The sequence below is a fragment of the Quercus robur genome, chromosome 12, assembly GCF_932294415.1.
Source record: "Quercus robur chromosome 12, dhQueRobu3.1, whole genome shotgun sequence".
Lineage (NCBI taxonomy): Eukaryota > Viridiplantae > Streptophyta > Magnoliopsida > Fagales > Fagaceae > Quercus > Quercus robur.
In genome coordinates this window covers 23,127,059-23,139,732 of record NC_065545.1, presented here as the reverse complement: position 1 = coordinate 23,139,732, position 12,674 = coordinate 23,127,059, and the positions used below count along the sequence as shown (strand labels likewise).

General features: G+C 35.9%; 1 protein-coding gene across 1 annotated transcript; it reads right to left on the bottom strand.

Moving 5' to 3' along the window:
• Positions 1 to 6,306: 6,306 nt before the first annotated feature.
• On the bottom strand, positions 6,307 to 8,063 carry LOC126709538 (probable WRKY transcription factor 69). Its single transcript, XM_050409826.1, has 3 exons — positions 7,707 to 8,063; positions 7,354 to 7,491; positions 6,307 to 7,037 (listed from the first exon to the last, which is right to left on the bottom strand). Exons 1-3 carry the CDS (start codon positions 7,784 to 7,786, stop codon positions 6,470 to 6,472), a joined length of 786 nt encoding a protein of 261 aa, XP_050265783.1. The 5' UTR covers positions 7,787 to 8,063; the 3' UTR covers positions 6,307 to 6,469.
• Between the last annotated feature and the right edge of the window lie 4,611 nt (positions 8,064 to 12,674).

Here is a 12,674-nt window from a genome sequence, read left to right as displayed (position 1 = left end):
TGCTATGTTAAGTCTTTTGACAATTCTTACATCATATTACTGTTGTATGTGGATGATATGCTTATTGCAGGGTCTAGCATTGAGAAGATTAGTAATCTGAAGAAGCAGTTGTCCAAACAGTTTGCAATGAAGGATTTGGGAGCTGCAAAGTAAATCCTTAGTATGAGAATCATTAGAGACAAGGCTAATGGTACATTGAAGCTTTCACAGTCAGAGTATGTGAAGAAGGTTCTCAGCAGGTTCAACATGAATGAAGCTTAACCAGTGAGCACACCATTGAGTAGTCATTTCAAACTAAGCAAAGAACAGTCACCAAAGACAGAAGAAGAAAGGGACCATATGAGCAAGGTGCCCAATAGCTGAGTTGAGCACACCATTGAGTAGTCATTTCAAACTAAGCAAAGAACAGTCACCAAAGACAGAAGAAGAAAGGGACCATATAAGCAAGGTGCCCTATGCCTCAGCTATTGGCAACTTGATGTATGCTATGGTGTGTACAAGGCCAGACATTGCACATGCAATGGGAGTTGTGAGCAGATTCATGAGTAGGCCTGGAAAGCAGCATTGGGAGGCAATCAAGTGGATTCTGAGATATCTGAAGGGTTCATCAGATACATGTCTTTACTTCACAGGTGCAAGTTTGAAACTGCAGGGTTATGTAGATGCTGATTTTGATGGTGATATTGATAGTAGAAAGAGTACTACTGGGTTTGTTTTTACTCTAGGTGGTACAGCTATATCATGGGTTTCAAATCTATAAAAGATTGTTACTTTGTCTACTACAGAAGCTGAGTATGTTGCAGCAACTGAAGCTGGAAAGGAGATGATTTGGCTACATGGTTTCTTAGATGAATTGGATAAGAAGTAGGAGATGGGCATTCTACATAGTGACAGTCAGAGTGCAATTTTTCTTGCAAAAAATTCGGTTTTTCATTCAAAGTCGAAGCATATACAGATAAAATACCACTTTATCCGTTACCTTGTTTAAGATAAGTTGGTAATACTTGAGAAGATTTGTGGATCTAAGAACCCGGTAGACATGTTGACTAAGGGTGTCACTATTGAGAAGCTGAAGTTGTGTGCAGCTTCAGTTGGCCTTCTAGCTTGAGGATAGGGGGATGAGTTGCTGAGATGAGGGGATTGTGTGTTTGGAGGATTGCAGTTGATGTTGGTGATTGAACTAGTCTCCAAGTGGGAGATTTGTTGGGTTTTATGGAGCCTAATTTTGTTTGATTCAGTCCGACGACCCGACCCGACCCGAATAATATTGCGTGGTTTTTAATGGGAGATTTACTAAGGCTCAGTCCATGGAGCGGAGGCTTTGGCCGATAGGCCCAAGCCAGAGTGCTCATGGACAAGTTTTTTTGGCTCGTTTTTATATAGAAATTGACTTTGGTGATTAGGGTTTAATTGTGGGTGTTGTGGCCGTGTTTTTTATTGTGAGGAATAACTGTAGCCGCACTCTTGTATTTTCTTTTTCCCTGATAATAGTGAAATCTTTGCAACTCTGTGGACGTAGACAAATTGCCGAATCACGTAAATACTGTATTGTGCGTGTGATTGTTTTTATTTGGCGTTTGTTTTCTCTATTTTTTTTTCTTTGTTTCTCATAGGTTGGGAATTCGGGTTAAATTCCCTACACCAGCAACAAAGTGTAAAGAGGATGAAGAAGGAAAAACACGTGAAATTTTAGGTTCAATGGGCATAAACCTTGACATAGCATGTGAAATGTGTGGACAAGCCATGAAATCCATATCCCATGTCCTTAGGGATTATATTGTTGCAAAAAATTTCTGGAAGTTGCTTGGCATCTCTAATAAACATCATGATTTTTTCTTACTCGATCTTGAAGAGTGGATGAGAGTAAACTGCTCCTCTAATAGCATATCGAAGCACCATCAGTTGTCTTGGAAGATTGTTTTCCCGTTTGGTTTATGGCAGTTATGGAATCAAAGAAACTCTTTTCTTTTCTCTACTAGTACCATTACTAGAAATATTCAGAACATTTGTATTAAAAAAAGTGCTGAATTCTTTGCAATTGTTGGCGACAAACCCAACAAGCATCCAATAGTTAATATTCAGGTGAAGTGGAACAAACCTCCTGTGGGGTGGTTGAAGCTTAGTACGGATGGATCTGCTATTGGTAATTCTGGGTTAGCAGGTGGTGGAGAGCTCATTCATAATGAGAATGGTGATTGGGTTATGGGATTTGCTAGATCGTTGGGCATAACCTCTGGAGTCATGGCTGAGTTATGGGCTCTAAAGGATGGTCCTACCCTAGCTTCTCAACTTAGGATTTCCTCCATATGTGTAGATCTTGATGCTGAGCTTATTTTTTTACTGCTTACTAATTACATTATAAATAATCTTATGTTGGACCCTCTGCTTAATGATTGCAGGACCCTATTGTGGGCGCAACGCACAGTTGGTGCCACTCTTTTTGGGGAGTACACCTCGGTCGAGTGGATTGAGGCGGAGAAAAAAAGGAGCCGCCACCTAGTTTTATGGTCTAGGAACCATGATTATAGCACCCTTACATGGAAGGACTGATCTTACTACCAGAGTATGGGTTCAGAGTCTAGGTACAATTTTGGGAAGGCGTTAGGCACCCAAAACCACTCGACCCATGGGTCGGCTTCCACTTTTTGTGTTTTACGTTTTAATCTCATTAAGGGAATATTCAATATTGCATTCTATACTCACACACACACATTGGCATACAACTAAGCATACAACATGACAATTCATTCCAAACCCTAACATACATCTATCATACTAATCATCTCATCCAAGGCAGTAATTAAATCAAGATAGAAACGTAGGCATCACAACAACGTATTAATCATCAAATATATCCCAAACATCTAGACATGAAATCAAGCATTCAACAAACATAATTATCATCAAAATGCATGTTCATGTGAATGCATAACTTACCTCACTTATCTTACTACATCATAGCACCTATGGCATCAATGCATGATCATATTAATGTATGTTCATGATATTAAAGCAAGAAATAAAGAAGAAACCTTAATCTAGCATGTTAAAGGCAACCAAGTAATTAAACAGAGGGATAGAGACTCAAAAACATACAAGAAAGCCAAAAGAGGCATATTATGTAAAAGAAATGAAGGAACAGAAGCAGAAAACTCATATTAGGGTTTTTGGGCACGAGTATGCATGCGCATACATAGGCTTGCGTACGCAAGTTAGTTGTATGCGTACGCATACTCCGAGCTTGCGTACACATGCAGGAAGCATGCGCACGCAGACACACCCTAAACCTTAACCTAGAAACACAGAAACACAGAAAACGAACAAAACTTAAATCTAATAACCTAACATGCATGAAATCATAAATCAAAGAAAACCTAAGGCAAGCAAACATGTTAACACATAAATAAAGCAAGAAAACATATTAAAATATAATCAAAATGAAGAAATGACAAGAAAAAGTTTAGAATTCAATACCTCAAACAAGAAGCTTTTCAAGCTTGATTTTAACCGTTTCCTTCAGTCAATCTATTCACAATGAAATACAAAAGTGATTAGTAATCTTAAACTTGAAAGATTAAGACCAAAAATGGTCACAATTAAAAGAAAATTGACTTGAGGATATTTTGTGAAAATCTCCTTTGTTGATTCACTATTTCTAGTGAATCTTAGATTTTTCCTTAGGATTTTCTCTCTGTGTTCTTGAAATATACCATGTAAGGCTTTATATAGTTGAAAAATAGGGGTTTGGAACGGCTCCCAGACAATGTGGAATTCGTTCCAAACCTTAGTCTTTAATACAGAAAACTTGCCTTTCATAGGTTTCTGGAACCGTAGTTGCGTGCGTAGGTCCGTGCCTGCGCATGCATTAGACCTACATACGCAGACCGAGGGTTTCTTTGGCCTTTCTTTTCCAAAAATAAATTTATTTGCTCATAAAAAATTATATTTTCCATTTGAACATTTCTCAAGTCAATTTGTAATCTGATCAGGCCATAAACCAACCTTGGGCTTTAGAATTTCAGCATCATTGGGGAAATGGAGTCCGAGTCGTAAGGGGTACAAAATACGATGTCTACACCTATTGAAGGAATTCCATAGATCAATCATCCAACACATTATTAGGGAGGCGAATTAATGTGCTGATGCATTGGCTAAGCTTGGAGCTACCCTATCTTTTGAGTATGCTAATTTTGTTAACCCATTGTCTGTGGCGGAGGACTTGCTGGCTTTTGACAAGGCCGATTTTTTTTGTAATAGACTTATTAGTAGTTAATTTATATTAGCGTTGGCTTAAAAAAAAAAAAATACCAAATGTGAGGAAAGAAGAAGACTAATTAGATATGTCTATAGTACCATAACTGTCAGATCTAAGGCGCAAGAATAACTGCAAAAGAAAGAGAAAAGAAAGTCCTAACCACCAAACCCTCAATAGCTATTCCATTCTGTTGTCCATTGAGCCCACTCTGATCCCCCTTTGTTAAATTATCATCTATGTAATCCTTAAAATCTTTGTTTTATTTCCCTGAAAATTTAAACCAAACCTCTTAATAACTTTGATTTTTGTCAACGTCTATTATAGTTAAAAGTAAAACCAATCAAATAAAAATAATATTAGGAGAGAAAAAAGAAAATAAAAAAGCAAGAGTAATAAGCAAAGAGAAAAGAAAAAATGTTAATAGTTACATTTCAAATGTTATAAAAAATTATAATAAAACCTCAAATATTTTTTGTAAATATTTATTCTCTTTAAAGAAAATTTATGTATAAAAAATGAATTTTGAGATAATTACAAAATTTCAAATTGTAAAATTGCTTCCAAGCTAAACACTGAATTTTCAAGTACGTAAATGTTCATAATATAATTTTAAAATATTACAATTTGAACATTTATGATTTACAATAGAAATTTTTTACATAAGTTACCCTTGGTATTTACCTAACTACTAAAAATTCATAAAATTGTTTTAAATTATTACAATTTGAACATTAATGATTTTATGTTAACCACAACAAGATAAATTTACATATGCTTTACTTTGTATTTATCTAACTACTATAAATCTTCCCCCCCCCCAAAAAAAAAAAAAGCCACTATAAATCTTTCTTTCATAAGTGGAATTTCAACATTACTCGTAGGGTTCATAAGTGGAATTTCAACATTACTCGTAGAAAAACACCGAATATATAATCACAATACAATAAAACTTTATTTTTGTGTGTTTTCTTGCATTAAAATATATAATGTATCAATTGAATGACATTTTATTTATCAAATCATTCTTAAATATATGTGCGCGCGTGTGTTCATATACATGTGCATAAATGCATGTTATATATAAATTTGCCATCTTAAGTCAAATCCTGACTCTAATAGATCTTGACCTTTTAAGAAGAAAATATCTCCCATTCCTACTCTATAAAAATGATGAACAATATAATTATTGCCTAATCATAAGAGGTGACACTTTGAATCTAGTAGAAGAACCTTGCCCTTTATTTTATTTTTGCTATTTTTAATCTTAAGGAGAGTAGGAAGGCCCTTTACCCATTATTTTATTTTTCATATTTTTAATTTCAAGGAGAAGAGTACTACCCGTTCTATCACGGGTCAAACTTGCTGCACATAAACTGTTATACACACTTCAAAAATATGATTTTAATTGCTTTTTGGGTGTGCATAAAACTTTGTAAAACAGATTCAATAATAAACAGAACTCACATTTAATCAAAAAAAAAAAAAAAAAAACAGAACTCACCGACCACTAAATTAGTTGGCACTTGGCATCCTATATTCTAAACTAAATGAAGTGACGTGGTTGGCACGTGCGTAAGAAATTAGAGAATCATATCCAGGGCGTTTTATGCCAACAGGCTTGTGCCAATCTTCCCAATGAAAAGGGGTACTTCACTTGTAGCTTGGCACTTTGTGTAGGGAATCTGTGACTGCAAACGCCTACAAACAAAAGTACTAGACTTTTTGGTAGCCTAATCCAAATTCTTCATCAATCTAAGAGAACTGCCAAAAAAGCAAACATCTCATCCACCAAATCCAACCCACCCAAGAAAAATAAGGGAAAGGAACTTGTCATCTCCACTAATGAAAAAAAGAGAAAAAGGGCCTCATCTCAAAGAGATCTTTGAGCACTCACTCGTGAACCTCGTGCTATCTTTAATTAAATATATACCTTCCAACCACTCACACTTTCTGTGTGTCTCTATATGTGGGACTTGATGGCGGATTTTTTCCATCTGCCAAGAGCATTAATCCCCATCTCACACATAAAAAGATAACATCAACCCACTAACTTATCTCATGCCAAAGTGACGTTACTTTCTCATTTTGTGAACCCACAAATGCTAGAGAGAGAGAGAGAGAGAGAGAGAGAGTAAACAACTACAGGTAGTGGGTGTTCCATATGGACAACATAAGTACATTTTCTAAGGCTGCAAGCACTAAGAATTACTTGGTTCAAGAAGGGACAACAGGAATCCTTTCCTCGAAAAAATTGCTGGTCATGAAGCTTGTGAAAGATGAAGATGTGGGCAATTCTTCAAGCTCGTCAAAGAAGTCATTTTCCTCTGACATGGGTGTGGAGAAGTTCATGAGCTGGGAGTAACAGAGGGGTTCTTCATCCAAGACAAGACCCATTGTTTCATGGGGTTTTTCTAGGTTCACTGTGAAAGGGTCTTCTGCTTGGTTAACTATTATATCTTGGGAACTGCTTATAGGGGATTGTATGTAGAGGAAATGATCTTCACCTGGTTCTTTTTCTTTAGTTGTCATAGTGGGTTCATTTTGTTTTTCTTCTTCTTGTGCTAGCTCCTGCTGTTCCTCTTTTAAGGGTGTTTGGAGATCTACAGTGGAATGGGTTTTGGGTTCTTCTGCTAGTTGGATCAGGTTGGTGGTGGAAAGATCAGGACCTGGATGGTTATGGCTAGAGGTGTAGGTGATGATGAGCATTGAAGCATCATTTCTGCATCTCTCTACTTGTTTTTTGGCCGAACAACCTTTTGATGTGCTACACCTATAGTAACCCCTGCAAGAAGTTACAAGTAAAAATTAAAAAGAAATTAAGAATTGTAGATGAGGAGGAAAGAGAGAAAGCCAACGAAAAATGAAGAAGAAGGTCTTTTGGATCACTTTTTGGTAAAACCTTAAGGTAATGGAGGAAAAGGAAATCCAATTTGACCTTAAAATTCATGCTATAAATGAGTAACAGCCAGGAAGGTTAAAGTTACTATCTTGGGATATGAAATTTTAAGTTGAAAGAAGAAGAAAATGAATCCATCCAGATAATAAAAGCTTGTAAGAAAAAACCAAAACATGACATGATAATTTAAAGCAATGTAAACCTTGGATAAGGAGATCCTTTAATAGGTTTTTGGCCATATTTTCTCCAAGACCAAAAATCAGAAGGTGGTCCTTCATTCTTTAGTTTCCCAACATTTGCTCCAATTCTCACTGTAACAACAGTTTTTTGAACCAATTTCCTGTAACAGTACACAACAAATGGTACTAAATGTCAAATAAATTCAGACAAGTTAAAGAATCCACCAGAAAAAAAAAAAAAAACAATCATAGAAAATATGTATTTCCCAAACTATAGTAACTCAAGAGTACAAACACCTTTTTAAGGTACTGACTCACCACCCTTTTCCTCCTGAAAAAAAAAAAAAAAAAAATTTAAGGTACTCCAATAACTCACCTTCTTTTGGATGCCTGAGTTTCTGGTTTGAGTTCTTTTGAAACCTCTTTGTCCAGCTTTGGCAAGAGAGAATCATCCATGATTACCTGTTGCTTGTTCTTCCACTCCAGCCTCTCTTTCTTCTTACTATATGATGCCAAAAATCATAAAAGCAGCCGAGAGAGTTGTTATGGGATCAAGTTGCTGAAGTAGTCAAGAACCAAAAAAGATCAAGATCAGTGGTCTAAAGTCTAATAGATAAGAAGGAAAAAGAAAGAAAGGAAGGGAGGAAGGACAGGAAAGAGATAACAGAGCCCCAAGTTGCTTTCTTTCTTTCTTTTCACTCATTTAATACAAATCTACGAACAACTATTCAAATATCAGCAGCACCACCTCTAACCCAACCCACTTTACAATATAATAATAAAACCACTCACACTGTGTGACTGTGTGTGTGGAAACTTGGAAAGAGATTTTTCCATGGAAAAACATCCTGGTCCCATATCCATTTAATTGGCTGCATGGCACTGGTGGGGTCCTACTCCATTGCAGTACAACTGTGGTTGCCATGTGGATATTATCATGGTGAGTAAGCCAAGCCAGATAGAACTGGCTCAACCAAACCAACCAATTTTTGTGTGAATGTAAGCACACGTGGGAAATTTAAACATAAATGACTTGCATTGCACCTGGTCCTGGATTACAAATTAACAGCATTTGGTAGGAATAGGATGACAATGTCATATAGATATATAGATGGACACATTTTTAGCAACTTTTTACTCTTATGGTGATTTGCAAAATGAATAGTAGCGCAGATGAGATCACTGGGTTGGAACCTCTTTGTGATATTCTTAAGCAGGACCCAGCTGTCTTCTGTTTTGCTTTTGTAGTTGTGTGCATTTATAAGTGATGACACATAACCGGATTCTCTCCAAAAAAAGAAAAGAAAAAGAAAAAAGAAAAAAAGAAGCTAGTATTATCTAAGAGAGGGCTGTAGGACCACCGCCAATGTTGGCAAAGTGGTACCCCCTCTCACCATGAGGGTTTGGGGGTATTTATTTAGGGATAATAATTTTGCCTCATCTTATCTTGACCTGTTCTATCTCGCTCTCATATGGGTTTTCTCCTCCCCACATAGGTTGTGGGGCAGGGATGGGATGAGTATGAGTTTAGGTTTTTTAGCCTTGCTTGCATTATGGTGAAAGAAAGTGAAAATTATTTTTGAAAAACTAGGCAATGTTAATTTTGTTATGTATTGGGAGTTTGGATTATGTTGTTTTGTCTTGTTAAACACTTTGGATATTATTATGTTGTCATTGGTAAAAATTAGTTTTATTTGATATAATAAATTTATTTGTCATTTTAAGTATATTTATATTAATGAAATGAGTTGTGGAACGTGCTAGGGTGGGGTGGGGCTTTGCAGGGATCCTAAGAGGTGGAGATGAGGTAAGGAAGTTTGTTCTATCATACGTGGCGGGGATGAAGACTCCATCCTTCGGCCCCGCCCTGCCCTATTGCCATCTCTATATTCATGGGTTTGAGCCCTGAAGGGTGGGTTTGGGGTGATGTTCAAGATATTAGTATTTCTAAAAATTAAAAATTAAAAATTAAAAAAAGATTAAAGAAGAAGAAGAAGAAGAAGACAAGGCTATGGGGAGAATTAAGCTTTTTATTTTTTATTTTTTATTTTTTTTATAGAGGGCTTTTAACTTATGGCATCCGCTTCTGATAATAGCTCTTTATTATTAAATCAAGACATCAATCAGTTTTTGGTATAAGTAACTCTTTATCATCAAATCAAGACACTAATTGGTTTTTAGTGTAGGTGAGGATTGAATCCCAAATCTTTTATTTAATTATCAGAAACTTTACCAATTGAGTTAATTAGAGAATTAAGTTGGTTGTCAATTCTCAAACTAAGGACTATTATTTCCAAATCGTGGCAGAACTTGGGTCGAGTTGGATTGGGCTTAATGTTAACTTATTAGAATATTCATGTATGATTAAATAAGGAGTAAGTCTGAAGGCAAATACTTGATTTTAAATAATAATAATAAGAAGGCATACTTTTACATAGAATTTTTCGACCCAGTGAGTTGAATATGTGAATAAGTTGTGAAAAATACTATGATTTTGTGTTTGTAGCAAGACTTTTAATTAATTTTTGAAATCCCACATGGGCAACTATTGATAAAAGTGAGTGTTTAATATGAAAAAAATTAGACCAAAACTCATTGACTTAAGTTTTTGGGTCAAGACACTCAAATCTACAAACCAATTAAAAAACTCTATTGAGAGAACAAACCCAATCACCTATATAGTAAATTTCAGCCAAAAACCTGAAAAAATAGATGCAAACACACAAAGAAATTCATTATATAAAAAAAAATTACATAATTAATGTTTACATGCTTAAATAAGAACTTCCAAATAACAAAATCTCTCTACGGCTTTCTCAAACTAATCCAAAGTTTTTCCCATTTGGAAAAACCTTTAAGCCAAAACCATGGTATTGTCTATTTTTTTGGAGTTATTTTTTGTTCATATTACTATTGTTTGTTTTGGAAATCTTTTTAAAACCTAAAGTATTTTCACTATCAATCCTGGTATTTGAGCTTATGCTTTTACAACACTTGCCATTTAATCTAACTTTTTTGGGCAAGCATGTCTTACACATATTGTGGACACATGGATTGGTAGAAACCGTCCACCACTTGTCTAAGCGTCTGTTGATGGAGAGGGTGCAGAGCTGAAGAGGAAGAGTGTGATAGTTGCTTATGTTCGCCACAGACAAAGCTTTTGTTGCAGTTATGGCACGACAATTTCATTATAAGCTTGGTGGCATTTGGGCTGATCTAAGCTTTGGAGAGGGAGAAAGAGAGGTATGAGCCTTGTGTGGGTTGTGTTAGTCGAATGAGATTTTCACTCACCTGACTTACTTGTTAGATGAATTTGTCCAAGATCCTTTTGGATTAGATTGGGCAGGTCGAGTGGGTTGGATTACTCGAATCCCTGAGCAATCATACTTAAATAAAATTGACCAACCAAGCCAAATATTAAAATTTCCACGCTAAGTTTGCTGTGTTTGGCTTGATATAAAATATTTTTTGAGGGTAAAATATTTTTTTGGAAAGAAAAATATTTTCAGTTGTTTGATTGCGTTCTAGAGAATATGCTAAAAAATAGTTTTTAGTGTTTGGTTTGCACGTAAAATTATTACTGGAAAATTTGTATATATGCTGGAAAATATGCTGGACGGTGAGCTTCTCTCTCTCACTTGGTTATGGTAGAGGCTAGAAAATAGGAGTGTAAGTCAGTTGAAGGTAAAATAGAAGTGTAAAAGATTTTACACTGAAAAGACCACAATTTTATGGTTAAATTGAAATTGATTTTAGTTTGATGTTATTTTCCGGTCTACCTAAGCACCTAGTCGGGTTGTAAAATATTTTCTGTATATGTTTTTCACTTGAAACAAACACAACAAAGTGGAAAATGCTTACTTGAAAAGGACTTATGTTTTGAACAATTTTTTCAGAAAATTGATTTGTTTTTCTGTAGTGATCTTGAAAATGAGCTAGAATACATTTTATTGTTGTTTGTTTCTTGTAATTCAAAATAAATATATAAGCACAAACTTTCATTGACGGAAAAATATACTATAAATAAGAAAATATTTTTTTAGTGCTATTTGGGATCATCATGAAAAATAGACCCAAAATTTAGAATCTATGCAAACAACGAAGTGTTGATGCGAATATTTTGAGCAAGAAAAAAAAATGATTTGTAGAGAGAGAGGTCGGGGAGTGAGGGTAAATAGTAGAGAGAAGCTAACATTGAAAGTGTTTTTTAAAATAATATACTGAGTATTGCGACGTTCTAAAAAATGTTTTCTGTTCTATCAGATTTATTTTATATTGACTTACATTTCTTAAGAAACAGAAGCTAACCGAATGCCAATCAATAGAAAACCCTTTATGGTCCAAAATTGAGCAACATGATGAAACTCCAGTTGCAACCAAAGATGTTGAAAGCTCAGTAGTGCAAAACACTAAAACTCGTTTAGACCCTCAATTTTATAATTATGACTATGTTGTTTTTAATCTACTCAAATAAGTGCGGAATAAGAGTAATTAATGCGCAATTAATAGTGAAAGTTCAAAAACGTGTACAAAAACACTTTTGAACGTTTAGACCCCCAAAAACCAACTTAACCAACCCAAGCAATATGTCAAACAACTAGTGTGCGGAAACTTAACATATGCTATAATATGGAATTGATTAAACAACTATCTAAGCCACAACAAAATAAACCACAGCAGATAATGTAAAGGCAGAGATAGAGAGGAAGGAAGATGCAAACACAGAGATAACACCAGATATGTTATCGAAGAGGAAACCGAAGACCTCGGCGAAAAACCTCTCCGCTGCCCTCCAAGCGGTAATCAATCCACTAGAAAATACAGTTGGGATACAAGGACAGCAATAGACCCTCCAAGCCTAATCTACCCAATGCACCTAAGCCCTCCAAGCTTCTTGCTCCAACGAGGTTGCGCCGAACCTTTTTCTTTTCTAGCTTTCCGGATTCCGCTACTACACCGTAGCATCAACCAATGAAGATTGGCTCCTTCCTAACTGCTTCCCAGAACTCCAAACGTCTGTCTCACAGAGATGATAATGGTGAGAACCAGGTTTGGTATAATGACTCTCAAGGATTTGACAATGGAGAGGAAGAGAGTGAGGGAATTTGATGAGACTCTAAGGTAGAGATTGTGGGTGAAACAATCTGGTTCTTCTTTAGGGTTTCTCTCTCAAAATTCTCTCTGGAAGCTCTCTTTCAATCGTGGGTTAAAAGGGTATTTATACTGGAGTGAAGAGGAATGCGAAACGTCAGGTTTTTCCAAAACAGGGGTGGCTCGCGGCTTGACCTCGCGGCTTGACTAAGTCGCGAGTTCCAGTCGCGAGTTAACCGTATGGCCAGTTGTC

Bases quoted from the DNA above. Each gene is read 5' to 3' on its own strand.
- LOC126709538 (XM_050409826.1), bottom strand. From the start codon at position 7,786: ATGGATGATTCTCTCTTGCCAAAGCTGGACAAAGAGGTTTCAAAAGAA. The intron at 7,492-7,706 runs GTGAGTTATTGG...GTACTGTTACAG, and splicing joins ACTCAGGCATCCAAAAGAAG to GAAATTGGTTCAAAAAACTG. The intron at 7,038-7,353 runs GTTTACATTGCT...AACTTCTTGCAG, and splicing joins AAAGGATCTCCTTATCCAAG to GGGTTACTATAGGTGTAGCA.